This window comes from Lineus longissimus, chromosome 8 (assembly GCF_910592395.1).
Source record: "Lineus longissimus chromosome 8, tnLinLong1.2, whole genome shotgun sequence".
Taxonomy (NCBI): Eukaryota; Metazoa; Nemertea; class Pilidiophora; order Heteronemertea; family Lineidae; genus Lineus; species Lineus longissimus.
In genome coordinates, this window is record NC_088315.1 from 3578101 (window position 1) to 3602454 (window position 24354).

Below are 24354 nucleotides of genomic sequence, written 5' to 3' on the forward strand. Positions count from 1 at the left end.
CAAATTGATGATGAAGAAACCAACACTGACATCAACAAAATATAGACTATTAGTTGAGAAAACAACATGAAAGCCTACATTTTGATGGTAAAAAAATGATTTCATACAGCCAAATAACCTACATTCAAACTCAACGTTTCATTCTGAAATATAAATTCCCATTTTGCTTATTCCCTACACCCTAAAGCCTACTTTTGAGTTTGATCCAGGAGTCTTATTTCTGGAAACCCTACAATTAACACTACATCATTTATTCCAATAACCAAGAAACCTACACTGAAGCCTACACTGACATTTTAAATCATTAAGCCATTATTTGTGAACACTACATTAAAGCCTACATTTTGAAGGAAGTAATCATGATTTTATACAGCAAAATAATCTACATATAAAGTAAACGTTCAGTTCTGAAATATATATTTACTTTTTGCCTAATCTGGGAAGGAAGCCTACACCCTCCTGCCTACATTTGAAATTTCATCAAAAACTCTTATTTCTAGAAACCCTACAATTAATTCTTCATCAATTTTTCATGGAATGATCCATAACTAAGAAACCTACACTGAAGCCTTCACTGTCATTTTAAATTATCCAACTCTTATTTGTGAACACTACAGTAAAGCTTACATTTTAAAGGAAGTTGTCATGATTTCATGATATCGCTCCTCTAATTCGTGCCACAAATGGGAGATTGACTCATTTCAAGTCATTTTCGAACGTTGCTATATTTTTCTTCGCTATTTTCCGAGAGGAAGGAGGGCCACAGAGAGGAGTGACTCATTTCAAGTCACTTTTGAGGGATGGAATGGAAGAGAGATGGCGCTGCTATAATTTTTTTCGCTATTTTTCGAGAGGAAGGAGGTGTACACAGAGAGATTGACTCATTTTAAGTCATTTTGATAGATGGAATGGAAGACCAATGACGCTGCTATATATTTTTGCTATTTTTCGAGAGGAAGGTGGAACTTCGAGAGATTTATGGTACTAATTAGGGGAAGCACTGTGGACATTGTCTGTTTTTTAGGTTTTACGATCCATTTAAAAAAAAAAATCTTGTCTAAAGCATTTTGAAAACCATTTCTTCAACACCATTTTTTGAAGATCTTTATCACATAGCGATCAAATATAAAAAAGTATTTTGATGAACCATCCTTAGACAAAAAGCCTACATCTACTAAGCTTTTTTGAGAAATGATGTAAAAAACTTACTTTAAATTAGTGCTTGGGAATTTCTAAATTTTCAAATTATAATATTTCTTAGAATCTACAAAATGAATTGTTAATTCAGACTCTTATTTTAAGAAACCCTATGATTGGTTAGACGTTCTTTTTTCAAAGCCAAAAAATTAATGATGTAGAAACCAACACTGACATTTACACATGTTAGACCATTAGTTGAGAAAACAACATTAAAGCCTACAATTTGATGGAAAAAAAATGATTTCATACAGCCAAATAAACCTACATTCAAACTCAACGTTTCATTCTGAAATATAAACTCCCATTTTGCTTATTCCCTACACCCTAAAAGCCTACATTTGAGTTTGATCCAGAAGTCTTATTTCTAGAAACCCTACATCATTTATTCCAATAACCAAGAAGCCTACACTGACATTTTAAATTATTAAGCCATTATCTGTGAACACTACATTAAAGCCTACATTTTGAAGGAAGTAATCATGATTTTATACAGCAAAATAATCTACATATAAAGTAAACGTTCAGTTCTGCAATATATATTTACTGTTTGCATAATCTGGGAAGGAAGCCTACACCCTAAAGCCTACATTTGAAATTTCATCAAGAACTCTTATTTCTAGAAACCCTACAATTAATTCTACATTAATTTTTCATGGAATGATCCATAACTAAGAAACCTACATTGAAGCCTAAACTGTCATTTTAAATTATCAAACCATTATTTGTGAACACTACATTTAACCCTACATTTTGAAGGAAGCTATCATGATTTGATAGTATCGCTCCCCCTAATTCGTGCCATAAATGAAAGATTGACTCATTTCAAGTCATTTTCGAGAGATGGAATGGAAGAGAGATGGTGCTGCTATATATTTTTTCGTTTTTTTTCGAGAGGAAGGAGGTGTGCACAGAAAGATTGACACATTTTCAGTCATTTTCGAGAGATGGAATGCGAAAGAGATGATGCTGCTATATTTTTTTCGCTATTTTTCGAGAGGAAGGAGGTGCTATTTTCGAAAAGAAGGACAGCGACTGTGAGGTTTGTATCACAAAATCGTATCTACAGTTGTACTTTCAGACTTAAACTTTGCCTACAAAGTCGAGAAGGATGATCAATGGAGGGAAGACTGAGATGAGACCCAGCGCAGGATGAAGACGTCGTCAGGTATTGTGTCACTTATTTGACTTTTTTTTTGTATGCACAGTTAAATTTTCAGAATTTGTCTACAGTTTTCGATGAAGGAAGGAAGCGACGCCGGGGTAATTTTCACGAAGCAGGAGCGATTACACTGCTACATTTTTGTCGCTATTTTTCGAGAGGAAGGAGGTGTACACCGAACGATTGACTCATTTCAAGTCATTTTTGAGCGATGTAATGAAAGAGAGATGACGGTGCTATATTTTTCCGCTATTTTTCGAGAGGAAGGACGTGTACACAGAGAGATTGACTCATTTCCAGTCATTTTCGAGAGATGGAATGCAAAAGAAATGATGATGCTATTTTTTTTTTTCGCTATTTTTTGAGAGGAAGGAGGTGATATTTTCAAAAAGAAGGACAGAGACTGTGAGGTTTGTATAACTTAATCGAACCTACATTTGTACTTTCAGACACTTTAAATTATCAAGCCATTATTTGTGAACACTACATTAAAGCCTACATTATGAAGGAAGCAATCATGATTTTATACAGCAAAATAATCTACATATAAAGTAAACGTTCAGTTCTGCAATATATATTTACTGTTTGCCTAATCTGGGGAGGAAACCATTATTTGTGAACACTACCCTTAAGCCCACATTTTGAAGGAAATTATCATGTTTTCATAATATCGCTTCCCCTAATTCGTGCCACAAATGTGAGATTGACTCATTTTCGAGAGATGGAATGGAAGAGAGATGACACTGCTATATTTTTTTCGCTATTTTTCGAGAGGAAGGAGGTGTACACAGAAAGATGGACTCATTTCATGTCATTTTTGAGAATGGAATGGAGGAGAGATGGCGCTGCTCTATTTTTTTCGCTATTTTTCGAGAGGAAGGACGTGTACACAGAGAGATTGACTCATTTCCAGTCATTTTCGAGAGATGGAATGGAAGACCGATGATGCTGCTATATTTTTTTCGCTATTTTTCGAGAGGAAGGAGGTGCTATTTTCAAGAAGGACAGAGGCTGTGAGGTTTGTATCACTTAATCACACCTACAGTTGTACTTTCAGACACTCTAAATTATCAAACCATTATTTGTGAACACTACCCTTGAGCCCACATTTGAAGGAAATTATCATGTTTTCATAATATCGCTCCCCCTAATTCGTGCCACAAATGTGAGATTGACTCATTTTCAGTCATTTTCGAGAGATGGAATGGAAGAGAGATGGCGCTGCCATATATTTTTCGCCATTTTTTCGAGAGGAAGGTGTACACAGAAAGATTGACTCATTTCAAGTCATTTTCGAGAGATGGAATGAAGAGAGATGGCGCTGTTATATATTTTTCGCCATTTTTTCGAGAGGAAGGAGGTGTACACAGAAAGATTGACTCATTTCAAGTCATTTTCGAGAGATGGAATGGAAGAGAGATGGCGCTGTTATATATTTTTCGCCATTTTTTCGAGAGGAAGGAGGTGTACACAGAAAGATTGACTCATTTCCAGTCATTTTCGAGAGATGGAATGGAAGACCGATGGTGCTGCTATATTTTTTTCGCTATTTTTTCGAGAGGAAGGAGGTGCTATTTTCAAGAAGAAGGATAGAGCCCGTGAGGTTTGTATCACTTAATCGTACCTACAGTTGTACTTTCAGACTTCAACTTTGATTACAGAGTCGAGAAAGATGATCAGTGGAGGGAAGACCGAGACCTAGTGAAGGATGAAGACCTCGTCAGGTATTGTGTCACTCATTTGTATGCATAGTTAAATTTTCAGAATCGGTCTGCAGTTTTTGTTGAAGGAAGGAAGAAAGCGACGAGGAGGTGCAATTTTCAACAAGAAGGACAGAGACTGTGAGGTTTGCATCACTAAATCGTATCTACAGTTGTGCTTTCAGACTTCAACTTTGATTACATAGTCGAGAAGGATGATCAAGAAGGGAAGACTGAGACCCAGCGCAGGATGAAGACATCGTCAGGTATTGTGTCACTTATTTGTCTTTTTTTTTGTGCACAGTTAAATTTTCAGAATTTGTCTACAGTTTTCGTTGAAGGAAGGAAGCGACGCCGGGGTAATTTTCGCGAAGCAGGAGCGATTACACTGCTACATTTTTGTCTATTTCCGAGAGGAAGGAGGTGTACACTTAGAGATTGACTCATTTCAAGTCATTTTCGAGAGATGGAATGGAAGAGAGATGGCACTGCTCTATTTTTTTCGCTATTTTTCGAGAGGAAGGAGGTGTACACAGAAAGATTGACTCATTTCCAGTCATTTTCGAGAGATGGAATGCAAAAGAAATGATGATGCTATATTTTTTTCGCTATTTTTCGAGAGGAAGGAGGTGCTATTTTCAAGGAGAAGGATAGAGACTCTGAGGTTTGTTTCACTGAATCGTACCTACAGTTTTACTTTCAGACTTCAACTTTGACTACAGAGTCAAGAAGGATGATCAATGGAGGGAAAACAGACCTTGTGAAGGATGAAGACTTCGTCAGGTACTGTGTCACTCATTTGTATGCACAGTTAAACTTTCAGAATTGGTCTACAGTTTTTGTTGAAGGAAGGAAGGAAGCGACGAGGAGGTGCAATTTTCAACAAGAAGGACAGAGACTGTGAGGTTTGTATCACTAAATCGTATCTACAGTTGTGCTTTCAGACTTCAACTTTGATTACAAAGTCGAGAAGGATGGTCAATAGAGGGAAGATGGATGTGAATTGCACCAGCCGCCGGTTTCATCAAAATTGTTTGACTTGTTTATTTGAAGCAAGCGTTCAGTTTTGTTGTCACCAGTGACTGGGCAAAAAACAACGCAGGACTGGCTCATCAAGATGAATGAATTGAGTGATGATGAACATTGGCTGTCTCCACACAAATAACTGCATTCAACCAGAATTTGTGGATCAGATCCAGCAACGGAAAAATGATCGGTTCCAGAGATGACTGTTGAAGATTGGTAGCATACAAACAACTGAAATCAGTTATCAGTTTCAATGGGATTGTATGACTTGTTGATTAAAGCAAGCATTCGATTGTATTGACTCGGAGAACTGGAACTTAAACAAGCAAGGACTCTTTTGTAACGGCCATTTTACATGTTTTGGAACTTAAGTCTTTTTTACCACAGTTTAAATTTCCCATCATGTTTAACTTTCTTTTCCTGGTTCCAAGTTTGGATTAACCTATATTTGCTGGGACCCAGGTTACTTGAGCCCTTGTTTTGGTCAGGCAGACCCCTTCCTGACCTCTATCTGGTTTTAGTTTCATCCTTTTCATACATGTTTTCAGGTTTTAGTTTTCAGGTCTTTATTTCTGTGAGGAGCTGTCTTGTTATGGCCCTCTAACTTTTTGGTAAGTTTACCCAATGTATATAGATCTTATTGAACCCTTTTATTGTACTGGTTGTATTAGAGTTATTTCAGTAGGAAGGATTTTCTAGTGCCTTGCCTGCTCATTGTCACATGTGGGTCCTCCATGTGCAATTTTGCTATTATGTAATAGGTCAACTGGGGTGAGCCCTGAAGGATAGTCCTTGTTTTTATGCAGATTTGTGTTTCCCTATGTTAAAACCAGTCGGGTATTTATTTACATGTTGTAGGAAATTTATGTCCTTCAGTAAAATGTTTCTTTGTGCTAATGTAAAACCCCCCAGGAGACGTTACGTCTTTCTAGTTTTCTTGTGTCTGCTCTTTGGTCTTTGGAACTTAAACAAGCGAGGACTCTCAGGTCAGAGGACTTCCCATGGAAAGGATAGCAGGCCAATCAGAATAAAATCAGTTATCAGTTTCAATGGGGTCGTATGACTTGTTGATAGAAGCAAGCATTTGATTCTATTGTCTCGGAGAACTTGATCGAAAACCAACATGCAGTTAACTTGGATTCCCATCGAAGTTTCCCATAGGATAGCAGGCCAAACAAAGAAGAAAATCGCTCTATATCTAGGGTAAGATTGAAGAAAGTATTTTATTCTATTGTCTCTGAGAACTTGAGCTAAAACCAACGAAAACCATCAAAATTAGTAGAAGGCAGATTCCCAATGGATAGTAAGCCAAGCAAAGAACAAACAAACGGTTATAACTCTAAATCTTTCGAATGGCAGAGTGCAAAACACTTCTCTAGACGGATTGCCTGCTAAACTTTGAAATAAATTATGTAAATGTTAGAAATAAATGCATTTGCAACCTCCGACTTTGTCCAGTGTTCCTCCTTTTCCTTCAAATTACACAGGATGTCTCGACAAAGGATCTATAAAGCCGTGTAACCAAGGGCCTGACATGGAGACATAGTCACATCCTAACATTGTTGTACCAGTTACCAGGATGTATCAAAACGTTATCAGTTGAGCCTCATTGTCACAGAAGAATGGAATCGAGTTATGCTAGTTCGGCGAGCTGCTTGCCAGATATCCCCAGCCTATTAAATCAAAGCTTTATGGTGTATAGCCTGATGTTAACACCTTCAGCGCCGAACCAGGTATATCTGCGTGGCCCAAATCTCCCTCTTTGAGCTGGTTATCGGAGTCTCCTGTACTTCATGAAAGAACTACGCCATCGCCATCTTCAGGGCAAGGTAGGAACTGAGAAGACCATACCATGCCCTGAAGATGGCGATGGCGTAGTTCAGAACTTTGAATGACTTCATGAAAGAATACGCTATCGCCATCTTCAGGGCAAGGTAGAAACTGAAAGACCTTCTTTTCAGTTCCTACCTTGCCATGAAGATGGCGATGGCGTAGTTCTTTCAGGAAGTCGATGAGACTCCGATAACCAGCTCAAAGGGGAAGGGGGGGGGGGTTGGGCTACGCAGATCTACGTGGTTCGGCGCTGAAGGTGTCAACAACGTTAGAGGCTATCATCCGACTTTACAGTAATATTGTATGAACCCCGGTTTGTGGTGAAAATTTCAATCGACTTCGCATTACTTGCTGAAGCAGCGCCACAACCTGATATGAGCTATTCTGACCGCAACCAATGCATTCATACGAAGACAATTTAGGCATGTTTATGAATTATAAAAGCAAACTCGGAAGAGGTCAAGTAGACAAGTAGTTTAAGACCAACATAACGAGAATGTTACCAGCATGTCTCTACTATTTTCGCGAATCGCTAATATATCGTAAAAATTAAGAGGCGTGAATATTTAGGTGTTCGATGTCACGGAACGGACTGGACTGGAATATGGCTTGGACGTCAAACTTTCGGGCGATTGATTACCTGTTCTTAGCCTTGAGCGGCACGTGTGTGGGGTGGTCCTCCCTGTCGACCAGGGGCCTGGCTTCGGGTGATAATTGGCTCCGATCGGTCATCCTGCAGGGGAGAAGAAAAAAATAAATTACGGCCGTGTTCTTAAATGGTTTATGAACTCGACTGATATTTTTTGGCGCAATTCGACATTTATCATGTTTGAAATCATATGAAGGGCATAAATATTTGAAATATGCCTTTGTCACAACTTTGTGATTTGATTTGGCGGACAGAAGTAAACGCTAAGTTAATGGTTAAATCAAACCATTTGGCCTGGTGTGCATGTATGTATAGACCTATCACAAGTGCTTGTCTAACCTCAGACGGGGAAGCATACGTTTTTCGAAAATTACACCTCTCATAATTAAAAGCTCAAAATATTTCATGTCCACTAAGTAAGTCCTTTTAATTGATATCGAATCTTACCTTAAAGGGTGGTACAGCACTGTATTTTTTTTCCAGAATATCCCTAGAAACTCCGTGAAATTTCGTAACGGGACCAGGCTCATTACGTTCAGCAAATCTGACTAAAAGGGTTTCATTAACGTGGCGTATGTTTGAGTATTAAGGTCACATTGGACGAAATTCGCCCAGAGGTGAATGAAAATACAACACGATTACATTTTATTACGTTTAACATTAATCTCATGCATTATGTGTATGTTTTATGACTACATCTTATTTTGATACCCCTCCAGTCCGCAAGACATTAAAACGCGAGGAAAAGGGGTTTAATCCCTCAGTGACCTAGCGGTTAATTCAGGGTTTAAGCGTCAAGTTTTCAAGTTTGTCAATAACTGGCTTACGTGTCCATTCAAAAACACACTTTAATGTCTTTTTAGTTATTATCAATACCGGTACATATTTCTCAGTTAAAGTCTTTTATAATCAACAGCGGCGAAATATAAGACCGACTCAAGCTTATTACGGACAAGAACGGGCATGCTGTGTAGTCATATTGACGGTGTAATTTTTCTTTTTCGAAGGTGCACCGAAGTAAGAGTTCTGCTTTTCGTCCAAAATACTGGTATCTCCACCTTTGCGACTCATCATATCAAAACAACTTCAGTAGTTAGATTTATTATAAAATGGTGTTCTTTAATCGTCTACATCTGAACGACATTTAGTGCAAAGTGTAACTATTGTTAGATTATGGAAATTGCAAATAGATTTTCAATTACAAGTCATTTTCAAAAAGGGCAGATTTGGAAAACAAACGCTATAGGGCAATTTTTGTTGACGCAACTGTTACAACTCAAAATCGCATCCAGCCGCTGAAAAAAATGAGTTTGGCCACTCAAGCCTTATCTACTAGATTCTTAGCTCAAAATCGCCTTTTTAATCGCCAGCAATTGCTTTCACAGGCGACTGCATAGCTCTAATTTGCACAAAATTAGAAACAAATTGCCCGAGCTCCTAATTTTCATACCTGCTGCAACTTAACAAAATTTCTTAATCAAGTTCATTGTAACTATCACCCTGTTTTTACACATTACTGACAATATATTACACCTATACATGCAGTGTAACATCAGATAATAAATACATCTGGCCATGCTGTGGCTAGATTAAAATATGATATCGAGACTCAAAGAGTCGCCCTACTTCCGGCCGAGACTGACAAGGTTGATCGATGATCATAATAACTCCTCCTCCCCATCGAAAACGGGATTATCAAAAGGCCCTCCGTACAAATGTCTCTCAGGTTTTTTGGGCGGCACAATAAGAACATCGTTTCCCTCGTTTCTCCCATGTCTCTGATATGAATCCTCGTCAGATGAAGGCCGGCTGTTGTCCTCTCTTGGGTCGGGCACATTGGCACACGAGACAAGAGGCTCAGTGTCGTCAACATGACCGTTCACTGAGCTTGGAATGTCAGCCGCGGAGCTTGGAATGTCCGCCACGGAGAAACCACTAGAGTTTTTCCTCAGCGAGCTGTTTGAGGAACTCTTCTTTGTGGAAGACTTTGCTAAATCATTAGCAGAGGTAGGCATGTCAGAATCTCCCTGTCCATCGTCCCCTTCCTTGACAGAACATGACCCATCCGGCAACCCATTCCCTTGCAATGAACCCCCACTACTGCTTCCATAGATCGAATTCTGCACAAACACGGATAAATTTGTCCCGTAGCGTTTATTCGGATTTTTCACGAACCGGCCCTGGTTCCACTTAGGGGTTTCGGGACATTTTGCAGCAATTTTGTTCGCCTCCTCCTCTTCATCTGGGACCTTATCTTCCTGTGCCTCCTCAAATACCTCCTCCCTCGGGTCAGCCATCATCTCGCAATTAAAGAGTTCCGAGATTTTCCTATCAAGCGTCAGGACCTCAGTTTCGACGAATGTAATAGCGCTGTTGACCGCATTTAGCTTCTTTTCCAGCTTGGCGTGGTACTGTTCTAACTGGCTATACATCCCTTCTTTAAAGTCTTGAAGATCTGGAAAGACGGGGAACCAAGCCATTATCAAGATATAATCGTAAAACAAATACATTTTTCTTCAAGTCTTGGTATAACTCATTCAGATAGGAAAATGTTCGAAAAAATATCAGCTTCCCAACGAACCGAAAGCTTCCAACAGGTTGAAAACCTCAATGTGTGCGCTCAATAAATCATCGTTTGTCTCACCAAGGGTCAAGGATACATCTTAATAAATACATCTTTTCTTATTTTAAAGAGGCCTATATGTTTAAATACCTTCTTTTCCTCTTCCCTTCTTGCCTAGCTTCATCGTGTGGACATACCGCATCACAATTCGTTTCATTATTCCCTGTAGTGTGAGGGGAATGCAGTGAATAAAAGAGAATTAAATGTAGTTCAAATGTTTAGTATTAGTACGTTGCTGTAGATGCATGATACTGGTATGGCGAAGTGAATAATTCTTGTGAAAATTAAAGCTATGACTTAACATTCTATCAACAACAGTAGACGTGTCCGGCGGAAAGACCTGACTGGAATGGTACGCCGATTCTGAGAATAAAACCAGGGACTACTTCATGATCGCTAGGCAGAGAACTGAGCTTCTATAGAACACGCAAGTTATAGTTGATTAGTCATCTTACCAGATAGTCACTTTTGCCAAACATGCTCTTCACTTTAGCAGAGTCAGTCTCACTGGAGTGTTCCTTCGTTGGCTGAAAGGGGACAATTCACATACATGTACGTTAGTGCCAGTTTAAGGGATCCGCTACTGCTTTATATTCATCTTGTTCCTGCTGAATCAACAAAAGCTCCGAAGTTATATCACGTTTTTCATTATCACATGAAAATTAAGCACGAAATGATGATGATAATGACGAAAACCGAAAACGTCCAGTCCGAGCTTCTGCGTAATATCTCGTGAGGACGATCTTTCGAGGTAAACCAAAGGTCTGATTTATACGCGCGAAAATCCGAACTTACGTCATCTGATTTCACGCAGCATAATCGTTTGATTTTCATGAATAATTTATAAAATGATTTTGGCGTTGGGATGATGTTGAATGGAATAGGTAAAGTTGTCCCCTCATCGAAGTAACTCAGCCAAAGTTTCGCACGAGCAAACTTCCACTCTGTGTCCTCATCAGCCTAAAAAGAAGGTATTGTGAAAAAGGTAACTAACTGTATCTTGCCACAACTGCAAATTGTTCCTTTATTGTTAAAGTCTCTACATATGCAGGTGGTCCACTAATGTAAGGGTTTGAAAATGTCCTAGGATAGAATATGCGTTACTGATGGTCATAATGTTTAATGTACGATCATGTGTTAAAGAACATTTATGTCGGAGCTAGAATCTTCTTAGCAGTAAACCTGTTTTGGAGAAATCTCGCGGCCCGGACTGAGAGCCGCGCAGTACTCACCCTGATCTCCTCAAAGGTACTACTCATCATGGCAATAAGCATGTTGATGAGTACAACCACCGTGAACATGATGTAGATCCCGTAGAGGACATAGCCGACAATCACCACAAGGTTGTCCCCGACCGGTAATACCTCCACGTAGACATCATTGTTGTCTATGGGACTGAGGCGCGGCGCTTCGGCATTGCCCAGACCAAAGGTGGACCAGAATAGCGTGAGGAAGGTTTCCACGATGCTGAAGGGAAAACAATGCTGTTTGTCATTCAAATGTTTGGTGTCGCAACGCTTGTATACGTATGACAAAGTACGAAGTACGATGCCCGATCATTAAGTACTTTTCAGTGACGATTTTCGAGGGTTTCATGATTCCTCCTCGTACCATTACCAGAAATCACAAAAGCGGCCGATTACGAGGGTTGCGTTGATGAGTCGCCAAGGAACGATTAGTGCTTCGGTGAGGAAGGAATTGATTGCCACTTTTTGGCTCATATCCATTACGCTCAACGCTCCCCAAACGGCGCAGCGCACTACTTGGTCGTTTGATAGCCTTATAAAATAGTTTCAATTATTATACATGTATTTCGAAAAAGGTTACCAGCACATTGGAGCCGCTGAAGCTGGACAAGTTACGAGTGATCTACAGACTTCTTCTTCCGCCAGGCGACTGCAAATACCTACCCAGAAAAATGGTTGTTGTCGTAGTTCGTGCCATTTCCATAAAGACTGTACAAACTGGTCAGGCCGCACAGGAAGGCAATCAACATGGTAGCATAGATCATAAGAAACTTGACCACATCTTGTATCATTCTCCCGTAGGATATCTGGAGCTGGCCGAACTGTTCAGTGGCGGGAAGGAGGTACGCAATGCGACTGAAACTCAGCACGTTAGCGACGGAAAACACAATGTTGGCGAGAACCTCTGGGTCTATCGTGCTTGGATCTAAAAAAAGGCATCCATAAGCTTCATTGATCCAGTCCAGTCCAACTTATAGTCAAATGGCCCAAACATTAATTTGACTTGACTGTATAACCCTGATACGATTCTCTTGCTTTTTCATTTCGAAATGACGGCTATAGTAAGATTTATGAGCATTGATTGCCAAAGGCAATCTGATTTTGATAGTGGGTGACTTATGGTATATTATATGGAGTGGTCAAGCGGTCGGACGCGGACAAATTCACTTGATTCTTTCTTGTTTCAGTTTGTGAAGAGAAGTAGAAGAACGATCAATCGCATCGGACCATTTTAGTCTATCACACACAGCCTACTAGAATAAGTGATATCGTACTATCGTCAAGCGTTAACAATACGATCTCTTAAGACTCCTATAAGGGAGGTTGAGAACTTCAACGTATCACAGATGCTAGCTGACAACTTTTGTGTACATTTCGATCCCTAAACGTATAATTAACTTTGCTTGATAAGTCCGGGATCTCAATCGCCCTCGTCAGAAAGTCTCCCGACTTACCGCTATCTTCGAATGTATGATTAGACCTTACTACATTCGGATTCATCAGTTGTGCGTCCCGCAAGGCGCTGCGTTGCCTGAACTCCCGAACCGTCCAGAGGGTGAACGCCGACGTGTAGAATGCGATCATGCATATGTCCATGAGGTTCCAGATATCGTGGATGTAGTTATACGCGCCCTCCTCCCACAGCTCCTTCACCTCGGCCCAGAACATTCCTGAAGAGAGTCAATGTGTCATTATTTGATGTACAATCAATGTAGTATTATATTAATAACTTTTCTCATCATGGATAGCAAATGATTTAAATTACTAACAGGAATAAATGGAGTAGTACATACATGTATAGTAACATGGAACGCGACACTACCCATGGAGCGCCATATGATAATACATGGAGGGCCTTATTAGCATATGGTGCGCTTTTGAAACCAACGTATATTGCATCTACACGTACTAACACATCTAACATATCGAATGCCTTCTTAACAAAACTCCATTATTGACTGTCCCAAGTGAGAAGCCAAGTCACTGTGCATGTACATGTGAGGTACGCGCGTGTGTGCGTGCATGCGAGTGTGCATTGTGTGTTGGGGGAGGGATGGGGGCATAAGACACTTACCCGCTACATAAAACGCTAGTATGATGTAGACAGGTGCATAGTCTCCGTAAAAGATGTCTGTCTTGTCCGATCCTGACAGACCGGTTGCAATGAACAGCAAGATCAGGAACAGAAAATAGGACATGGTAAAGTTCATGAATTTCACTACCGGGATGCGCATGATCTGGGAAGGCTGTAAAATATAACAAAGTAACCATATATCACCCAAGGAGTTGGCATTTTTCCGGATACATGTATAAGACCCCCTCTCGTTTATGCGGCATTCAGTTGTTCAGTTTATACTCATTATGTTGTTTTAGGCTAAACTACTGAAACTCGAAAAACGACCCGCCGTAAAAAGAAACTCGACTATGAAAAGATATTGAAACCCCTATCTATGTTTACGATCGAGTTTTGAGTGACAAACTTCAGTCAAACTTTGAGATCTGAGCGTCAACAAGGCATTGATTAAGCTCTATAAAAACTTTTTGCAGCACAACATGCATGTCGGTAATAGAAGCCATTTCAATATGACAGGTTCAAGCGTGCTCTGACCGGGAGCTGAACCCTGTCACGACCTTCAAATAACAAGCGCTCCTTTGAATTCAGAACATCTGGCTTGCTACTGCATGCGGCACTCTGAAATTCCGCTCTATTTTTGATACATACATATTAGCTGTCAATCGGTTTGCATTTTAAATATCATATAAATAAGTTTTGAAACACGCAGTGCGATGAGGTTGAATGCTTACCCTTGATTTAGGGGCAAAGAAGTAAAGAACGGCGAAGAAGGGCATTAGGACCATTCCTAGCGGCATGAGCAGGAGAAGCGTGACGGACTTTTGATGGCGAAGATAGGGCACATCTGCATAATACATCCCCATGAGATGTTCCTGGGTACTGGCATGAGCAATGAACTGAAATGTTTGAGTACATAGATTAGATACTAGATTATACAGTTTTTAAATATGTATTGGCCGGACAAAATAATCAGCAACGAGAATTTCGATGAACTCTTTTTAACTGGTGATTTTTATATCTTACTAAGTTTGCGACCCTATGCCGTATGGGAAAGTGCTTTATATATATCTGCGTCCTAACTTTGCAAAGAATACGCAGATATTGATATAACTATCAACAGGAAAATAGCCCTAATCGTAGTTTAAATTTAGTACACACTCGTTTTTCTTCGTATTGTAAGGAGAGCTTGATCCGGCTGAGATCATTCACGCCTTTATCACCATGGAGAGCAGCATGAACCTCGGCTTCAGTTCGGCACAGATCCAGCAGGTCAACAGCGAAGTTCTTACATTTATCACTGAGTTCCTTATACTCATTCTGAAAGAGAAATTCGGAAAAATTGACCTGACCACCGAAGACTGGATGTGAAGTGCATCATCACTCTGGAACATCAATAGCCTGTGTTAGGCAATTTCGGAAAATTCTAGCGCTGAAAATTCTAGTGTCGATAACATCGTGCACCTAGGTAAGCTTTTCTAGGCACGTATTTTTTTCCAATTTACTCTACCTTGTACTCTTTTTCTTTCTCGGCTAAGTGGGTGAGATTTTGGCTGAGTTCGAACGCCGTCATAATTGGGTCATCACTTGACAGGGACATGTATGCCGTGCTGGTCAGGCCCTTGTAAGCATTCAGTCTTGAGCGCGAGTGGACCACGCGGTCAAACTCCTTATGGTTGATACATTCCGTGCACTGGCAGAAGTAATGATGGGGTTTAGGTATCAGAAATCCCTTTTGAATCAGTAGGAAAACTATGTCGAAATTATTACAATGAGCTGCTAGTACAATTGGAGTGATATCGGGTGAGAAGTCGGAATTATTGTCTTCATGGTCGTAAAAGCCATGCGTCAATTCCAACTGTATTCGTCTCTGAGGGTTGCTATAAATCGGATGGTTTAGAAATATCTCACAAACTTTCACAGAACCGTTTTTGATTGCGTGTAGTAGAGCGTCTTCTATCACTTCCAGCTTACACTTTCCTAAAAGGTACTGGATTACATCGTAGTGTTCTTGTAACACTGCGAGTTGTAATGCGGTCCGTCCTAAAATGTCGACACAGTTTATGTTAAGGTTGCAATTATCCTCAACCGACTGCCGAACTACTTTCAGTATTCCACTTTCTGCTGAACTAAGGAACCTCCGCTCTGTGTCCGTCAAGAGGGAATCTCCAAATATATTAAGTGAGGCGTCCTGGACAGGTAATTTTTTTTCTTTATGGTTCTTATTGTTGCTAACCTTCCGCCCAGCGTCAACTGCATTTTGGGCATTCTGAAATAGAAATCAGACGGATCAGAAATAATTATTTTTCGCTTGGTCATTTGGTGGTCGTTGCAGTCGTCATCTCACCAGTCATAACGAACGTTCTCTGTAAATCACATGATTTTTTGTTGTCGGTACCCAGCATATCTAACACTGACAGGGCTGAATGATGAAAAAAAACAGGGATAAATTGATTCAAAAACGTTAGTAAAACGTATAATATTCCTGTTCATCACTGTAAAGTTAGTGTTCATGATTTTGCTGACGATTTCCGATTTTTTGCAACCAAGTAAATACCTGTAGTGTTTTTTTTTGGACACAGGTTCAGTAATTACATTTGTAAGTACCACGTAAATATTTAATTTCTTTTTTTATTTTCCGGACAGGCGTTGAATATTGGAAGTCAACAACGCTCTCACGGGGCGTTTTATTGTAGTTGCTACGAATGGTGATTAATACAGTGATGTGAACACGTGTTCAAGGCAGTTAATGATTTCCTCTATTGATCATATATTGTACGTATTGCTGATGCTGTTTGATGCAAGGATGTGATAGAAATGTTTGTATAATCGTATTGTACTTCGTATGACAAGTGTACTTTACTCGGACTGGATGTACTCCATCAAATGTGACATCGTGCAAGTGGGCACCAAAATAAAGGAAATAATTTTTTTTGATTTGTTGAAAAGAAGAAAAATATCTTTCACGTACACCATTCTCACGATGTTACCGAAAAAAATACGTGGATTTAAGAGGTCATCTTGCAGGAACGGTCAACGAATTGTTCAAAGCTTCGTCCCACACGTTTCAATTAGCTAGGCCTACAATACTCAGGAACTACTAGTCTATTCGAGCTCTGAAAACCCATTCTTTACCATTTTTATTGAGTTATTTAGCAGTTGTCCTTTGGCTTCCTCGCTCATATGCACGATCCTATGACCTAAGGCTCTGAACTGTTTCGCCATCCTTGAGTCTACTTTCAACTATCCGCAGAAATTCAGGTTTTGATTAACACCAATCTCAACATTCTCCTGTCGGTTTGATTGAATGCTTTACTCACAGATGTCAATGAAGTCATTTTATTAACTTCCTACATGTATGATAGTTCACACCAAAATTATTCCTTCCAAATACTGAAAAATTCCGACTTACGGCGGACAAAGCATAAGCATGATACTTGGCAATAATTGACTATCCTTTGAAAAATGTTGTGGTAATAGGACCATTGAAGGACGTAAATGGCCCTGGACCATTCGTTCGCACAAGAGAGACTGACTAAGTCGAAGGAACACAGTATAAAAAGTCATCCATTTGAAAGTGCTTGCGCAATCACGACGAAGAAACTCTTTTCATGCTGCTCTTTTAGTCGTTACGGTGTCAACTCAACTACAGGACTCGTATTCCTCTGGCTCGAGCTCAAATGGATTTCCGTGTACTCCAGTGAGAATCGTGCAATTCAGCCTAGTCAAAAGGTCGCTCATGCAACTTCACCGATCAACAACTTTCGACTGTGCAATACTGCCGCCATGACGAATACACCGAGGAAATTGCTTTCGCTGTAAAATCGTTTCCTGGCCATTGATCTTTTCGATACAGCTGGTTTGCAGTGCAATCTGATATTCTTACATTTAGAAACGTTTGTCCATTTAAGTGATTTTTTCAAATATGACGGCTGTTACCTATCTTTTTCAAAGATAGTTTTAGTTGGAGCACGTTTTTATTTGCTGAGATAATTCAGTGCATAAGCATTTTATTATCACAGTTCGGTTTACGGAATAAATAGCCTACAGAATACTGCTAAAGTACATGTTGTGTGTAGTGCGTTTTATTGCCATGAATTTCAAGGTTTTCTTAATTGATGATGGGGTTTTTGCGTAAGCTGACCAAAGGTCGTTCAGCAAGCTTATCTCCGTCATAGCAACGCGACATCGCAGACTTTCTCTCTCCGCGACAATCGCATTATGCCGAAAGTGAGACCGTTTTAAAAAAGGAATTGACACGAAGCCTGATCGGCCAAGTAACACACTCTGATTGACGCATTTGAACGTCTCCAGACAGAACCAGGTGATGCATTTTCTGATTCGAAAGTTCCACCGGCAGTTATTGGGAGAGCCTTCAAATAGCGTCGCTTTCTGGCGTCGTAAGCTGGGTGGACATGCTGTTAACTCGGAAGGTGCATGGATGTACAAATAGCCAAGACAGCCATCCAACCTATATCACGGTGCTTAGTATATATACGGTATCCTCAACATTGTCCTGGTTTTGATGTATGTAATAAAAAACGGATTAGCCTTGACAGCGTTTTTCAACGTTACTCCTGAGCTGAAAATCAACCCTTATATATAAATGTAGATCTCTGGAGTCCTTTAAATTAACCGTGCTTTTGATGAACGTTTATCCTAAAAGGCGCCGGTTTTACGTATCCTGAAAATCGCCATTTTTGTCCACAGCTGCGTGGGTCAGTCGTCCAGTTGTCCAAGATCGTCTCTATGACGTGTTGAAAGGAAACTTGACAACAGTTCATACGGTTCATAACACTTCACACATTTGCGGTCAAACACTCCATCACACATGTTTGAAATACATAATTCGTTCTCATCCAAAGATTAATGCTAACGTGAAGTCAAGCGAGAATTTCAATAAATGTATGACTACAACTTCGAACATATGTTTGTGATGGTTTCATAGTTTTACGGTGCCTACATCAATAAACCGTTAATGGTATCGCATACGTCATTCGCATTGAATGCATTCGATGTAAAGCACAACTGTTATTCATTTGCATTCAGAAATGCATCACACAAAGTGCGCCAGGATTTCGAAGAACAGCATATGTTATGGTTCAATCAAGTCTATTATCAAATTGATGCATTTAGAATGTAACTACCACTGAATGACCGGCCGGTTTTTGTCCAGTGGTGAAAGCGACTGTCATGAGATAAATGCCAGAGTCATGACTATCAGTGATTCAGTCAATGAACTATCAGACAAGTACAATACACTTTAAAGCTGGCGCTCGGTCGCTGACTCGACAGGTCATTTTTTAAAGCTGAACTGCATGCACAAAACCAGAGCACCCCTTGCGGCAATAGTAAGAAATTCAAACGACCGAAAGGCCCTTCTGAATACAGCCTGAAACATGATAGACCTCCAATGCTTCGATGCGCTTGATTTCACAAACCAGCAAGCCGTGGGACGATGCAGATCTTCGCAGAGAATTTTGGAAGGAAAAAAATAAATAGGTCCTCTCATCCGGACTCGAACTCGAGACCTATGGTTTTATTTGCCAACACTCTTATCCTTAACGCCACTGGGCTGCTTGAAATGCTTGTCGTTTTATACGCCTTTATAGAATGTGCAACATCTTTGTTCAACATCTTTGAGCGGCTTCCAGTGCACATTCTGACTTCCATTACGCCATGGGGTCACGGATGTGCCACAGGCGTGCGACGATATAAGAGTCAACAGCTTATCAGCGATCGATCAGACCGACAGGCGCCTCAAACTGACTAAAAACACGCATAGAACCTGGACATTAAAGAGTAATATGTGCAGACATGGATTTGAGGTGAATTGCCTTGCCTCAAAGAAAATCCTGCTATGAAACCCAATGTCATCTTGATACCATTCGAGGCAAGTGTGTAATTCTTCATCGCGGTATGTATCGGTTGGATAAGGAAAACCTGATCCCGGGACCTGATGGGACATTATCTTTGTTCTTTTACACAAAGAGACACCATAACCTTAGATTAAAACGTAAAGAAGAACGTTTAGTTATCCATGATACTAACCCAAATGCCTCTGACCTCTTCAGCTATCTTTTGTATTGCTTCCTCAGCCACAAGTTTTACATCCTTTACATCCATTTTAATTCGTATGACTTTGCTGCATGCAAAAATATTAATGAAACATTTTTGCGCGCATGCGTACGATGGCTAATAAGTTATGTATTCACCTGTCCTTGTCAGCTTGTTTTTAACGTCCCCAATGATTGCTCCCGAAATTGTCTTCCATGCAATCTGCCTCCTCTCCCCCCCCCCCCCCCCACCCCCACCCCGCTAGCAACGCTCCTGACTTGGGGAACTACATGTAAGATGATTTAACATGTTGAAGAGAGCTAAATTAATCGTGTTCAAAGGTAAGGTGTGGAAATAAATCATAATATAGACTTGTAATTGTTAATTTTGATCATATATACCGAATTGGCAATATTTCTCCTGAATCGCCATTAGCGATATTTTTTTCGTTTGAAAGTAACAAGTTGTATAGCAAAAGTATCCAATGCGGTTTACAAAGTACATGTACATGTAATGTGTATTGAGTACGGTAATGAATTTATCGTTCATTAAAGTATAACACCATGTGGCCATCGAATTAGAAGGCATCTCAAACAGTCGCACAGCAGCCTCGGAAGTATGTCAGTCTATTATTCGACATGAGAAGCACTCACGTGGAGCCTATGTCAACATGACACAGATTATCTAAGAATTAAAATGCTGTGGGGGACCTTAATTACACATCTGTTTACTCGAGAAATAGGGGAAATTGACAAAGGACATTGGCAAATATTGATGTCCACTTACTGCAGCCTTGCTGCACTTACGGTGGTGTTGCTAAATGTACAGTGTTTATTAAGCGTGGTAGGGGTTTAATGCAAAATTCACGGGAAAAAGCATTCCTTGCATTTCGCTTGCTGGCATTGAATATCTAAGAGAGATACATGTATGCATAATATCGTGTATCATGTAACATCCTCCAAATCTTGTTGGTTTCCAGCGGGAAATATGTACTTGGGTTGTATCATTGTTGGCAGTATAGCACAGCTCTCGAACATTTGCCTGGCCAGGAAAGTAGTTGACAAAGGGTCAAACGTAAGTCTACAAAAATTGCATCCGAGTTTTTCGAATATCTAAAACCGTTAAGGTTTCACTGAAAATCCTTTACGTGCATTGTCCTGGGTGAATAAACATTTAACTCACAAACCAGTTTGGGGCCTAGCGAACAAGGGGGAAATGAGTACCGGTCCCAAAATATCGGGAAATAGCGCCTACGTTCCAAATGAACGGCCCCCATACCAGTTGTCGCTGTTCTGACATAGGATAATTTTCTTTGATATATATCGTGTCGAGGTTTGTTTAGAACCAGGCTATAGTTTGCTGATTAATGCACCAGCATGCATGCAGCGTCGGGTTCAATAACGTCCACCCTTACTTGATGACTAATTAATACAGCAAACGTTCTATCAATTCCACTCTGTTCTCACTTCCGGTTTGTAAATTGGTCAGTCAGATCGATCCGCTGATTGCAGATAGCCACATAATGGCTCCATTCGAGACCAAATAAAACATACCAACAATACTCTCAAGTGAAACGTACGGCATTGCTACTTATTTCAATAGTTTATTATTGTTTCCTTGGTAACTTGATAACGAAGAAAGAATTTGGTCCATGGTTGATCACATACTGGGTGTTGGAAAAGAATACTGATTGAATGGATAATCAGAATCGTATTTTCTGTTGTCGACTGATGGACTGACATCTCTGACCAGACTTAACAGATGCATATACACTTCCTATAAACAGGCCTACCATTATATAATTATGTTGCATAAAATATTGACAGCACTATAGGCATCCCAGCTGTGCTTGCACACCATCTGTTGTAGAAACTTAGACGTAAGAGAAAATCTTCCCCAAATGAATAAGCATCATTTACATGTGCAGTACTTGTATGTGCACAAATGCGGTAACTTACTATGGAGGCATCCCGCTGTTGCCAGTATTAAATAATTTCACGAAACATCTGGCATGTACCAGTAAGACGAATTATTCACCCCATTCTCTGTTCATCTTGATTTTTAACACCCAGTATGCGTTTTTGTACGCGATTTGTCAATGAAACCAATACGGTCAAAACCATAAATCACGTTTAGTAGCATTGAGGTCTAGGGTGCACTGGAACCTAACAAAACCATTTAATGGACGTGATTTCGCAATAGTTTATAGAATAAACAATTGTTGAAAAGGTTTATTCAATCATATTAAAAAAAACAAATATTTTTATTACTGCACGTGTGTGTTGTTGAATAGTGAAACTTTTCACGTTTTAGTTGTGAATTCAAGTGACTGTTAATCGGGTGAAGCAGGCAGTGTTATTTTGTGTCCGACCCAGCAAAAGTGATTTGTACGTCCTTTAAAGGGCGGTTCGCCGTCTGTATTTAATCGTGGATCAGGAAAATAGAAATGCAATTATACACAATACTGTATGCAGTTATAATGCATGCAACTTGGCTGAAACTTGATTACATATAATATTTGTATATCAGCCTACCCAACGGTAATGTTGAAATTTATATTCAGTACATAAATCAGTATTTACACAATTGGAAAATTTCTAATTCAATTGATGATCATTTTTTTAACGAACGTCGTAGGCCATTAAGAGCCGGATTTTCATTATTTGTATGGATTTTAAAAAAATAGAAGGAAATGTGTACTGATCACGAATTAAGTTACAGCAGTTGGTTTAATAAAAGTCTTATGGACATCACTTATTGCCTAATCGACCACAATAACACAGGCAAACGTGTCCGCTATACCATCTATGAAGGAGGATAATCATAGATAGATTCTATTACAGTATCCCAAATAACAGTTCAATCAGAAATCAACGAAACAATGCTGTAACACCATTTGGCTTGGCTATAATTACGTTGCAGGCACGGCCAGTGTTACAAATGAAACAGAAACGGGTTTGGCCCAAAACCTTAAGCTTAAAACCTACCTTTTTGTTTTGTTTGATATTATTTGCTCTCCTCTGAATGGACCCTAGGAGGAGATCAAGATCTCCCAACCCAAGGTCCGCACCCATTGCCCCGTTCCGCTCCAGAACTGATAAGTCAGATTCCGTTGATCATTATTCTCATGCGTATCGCTTTTCGACGCCAATACCAATAAAATAGAGAGAGCAGCCTCAGCTCTTCAACCTATTACATTTCCATCTTCTCAGAAATCGTCAAGTTTAAAGGTGATGCGTTCCTAAAGTGAATGAGTGTACTAAAGTACACAACGAAGCACCACTGTTGAAATTTCACAAGATCTCAGCAACATTCAAGTTCAAGTTCCGGTTTAAGTAATGATCAAGTAAGATATGTCCTGAAGTAAATGGGTGTGTGCAAACACAGTGACTAATGAGCAGATTCAGATGAGCATTTGCGAGTCGATTGAGTCGGTAAATGATTTTGATGGTGTCCCAAGAGTGTCCACAATCTAGTGTTCCTTAAGATACAGGATTCCTGAAGTAAATAGGTACAGAAACGTACACTGTACATGTAAACACATCTTCTCCGACGACTAATTGCAGTATAAACGTTCTGGTAAGAAGAATTCGAAAGCCGCGAGTCACTTTACTAACGATGGGGTCTTCACTTAAGGTGTGTCATATCCGCAAAGCGTTCACCCACAATGTTAGAACCTGAATTACGGCACTGGTCCGTTTTAAAAGATTTCGAGGAGAAGGTGGCCGAGACATGTTAACCAGATAATGCGTGGAAACGTGTATCCACTGTCCTTCTGCCTCACAATGTCAAAAATCTCTGCTTACTGCATAAAGTACATGAGCAAATTGAGTGACAATATTACCCGGTCTACCATGACTTTTCCGGTTGGAAAATTGCACTTCCGATGGATAGAGCACTCCACAAAATGACGATAATACTGAAATAGGACGGAAGTCTGACCACTGGATGAAGCTCAGTCACGAAAATGGAAACAATACACGGTCTTGTGCTTTTCCATTTGGCGCAACGCGATTCCAGCAGGTCGAGCACTGGAGAAGCAAAATCAAAGCGACGGGGTCAAGGCAACTGCGATATCCGAATAAAAATGCGCGATTCCGGTCGATTATTATACCCAACTTGAATGACAATCGAGCGGTTACGCCTGCAAAATACGCCATCAGGTAACTGGCCGCAGCAGTTCTCGTCCTGTGGTGCAGTGGCAATATTACTATGGAGTGTCGTCAACTCGATTCTGAATAGTTAACTCGTTAGGTAAACCATAAAGCTTCACGGGTAAACATCGCAATGATTACTGATACCGTGTGCTCGATCGATTTCTGTCAACACGGGCCCTTCACGCAAATGTATCGCACTTAATAATGTCTGTCCACGAAACGATACCAGGCACTTGATTTTGTGTCAGCTATACGACTCTACTGATTAAAGCTGACGGGTCAAGTACATATTCGTATTGTCGTTTGGTGCACTCTTTCATATCGCTCAAGCTGAGCAGCATATTACGTGCCCGTCAGCGTCCTATCTTTTTCCATCTGAGAGTGGCAATGACAATATGGCCGTTTACGAGGACACAACCAATTTAGACAGATCCGGATCGGCCTAGATCGGTATGATGTGTTACGTGTACTGGTTTGATGCCTCGTACTTCTGAGACGTACGTCATTTATGACGTCATGAGTCAACTGGTCAACTGATTTCAAATATGTAGTCTTTTTCTGTCATGGAATTACACCCACCAGCTAACGGGATTCCATTACAATGTACATGTCGCTACATCACCATAATTAAG

The 24354-nt window shown here is 40.1% G+C and overlaps 1 protein-coding gene across 3 annotated transcripts; it reads right to left on the reverse strand.

Annotated features, from left to right (window-relative positions):
- Window positions 1–8645: 8645 nt before the first annotated feature.
- LOC135492802 (short transient receptor potential channel 7-like) lies at window positions 8646–23747 on the reverse strand. Of its 3 annotated transcripts, none has more exons than XM_064779447.1 (12): window positions 22553–23747; window positions 15019–15777; window positions 14670–14828; window positions 14243–14407; window positions 13512–13683; window positions 12892–13107; window positions 12101–12362; window positions 11423–11657; window positions 10986–11150; window positions 10646–10717; window positions 10281–10353; window positions 8646–10022 (listed from the first exon to the last, which is right to left on the reverse strand). In XM_064779447.1, the coding sequence occupies exons 1-12, from the start codon at window positions 22637–22639 to the stop codon at window positions 9226–9228; spliced, it is 3162 nt and encodes a 1053-aa protein (XP_064635517.1). In that variant the 5' UTR covers window positions 22640–23747; the 3' UTR covers window positions 8646–9225. The 3 variants fall into 3 exon arrangements, with proteins under 3 accessions (XP_064635517.1, XP_064635518.1, XP_064635516.1); XM_064779448.1 differs by lacking the exon at window positions 22553–23747 and adding an exon at window positions 19560–19651; XM_064779446.1 differs by lacking the exon at window positions 22553–23747 and adding an exon at window positions 16644–18413.
- Between the last annotated feature and the right edge of the window lie 607 nt (window positions 23748–24354).

Coding starts and splice junctions, on each gene's coding strand:
- LOC135492802 (XM_064779446.1), bottom strand. CDS start 16,733: ATGGCGAAACAGTTCAGAGCCTTAGGTCATAGGATCGTGCATATGAGC. Junction 13,108..13,511: donor ACTAGCGTTTTATGTAGCGG/GTAAGTGTCTTA, acceptor GACTCTCTTCAG/GAATGTTCTGGGCCGAGGTG. Junction 11,658..12,100: donor GACAACAACCATTTTTCTGG/GTAGGTATTTGC, acceptor TTTTCCCTTCAG/CATCGTGGAAACCTTCCTCA.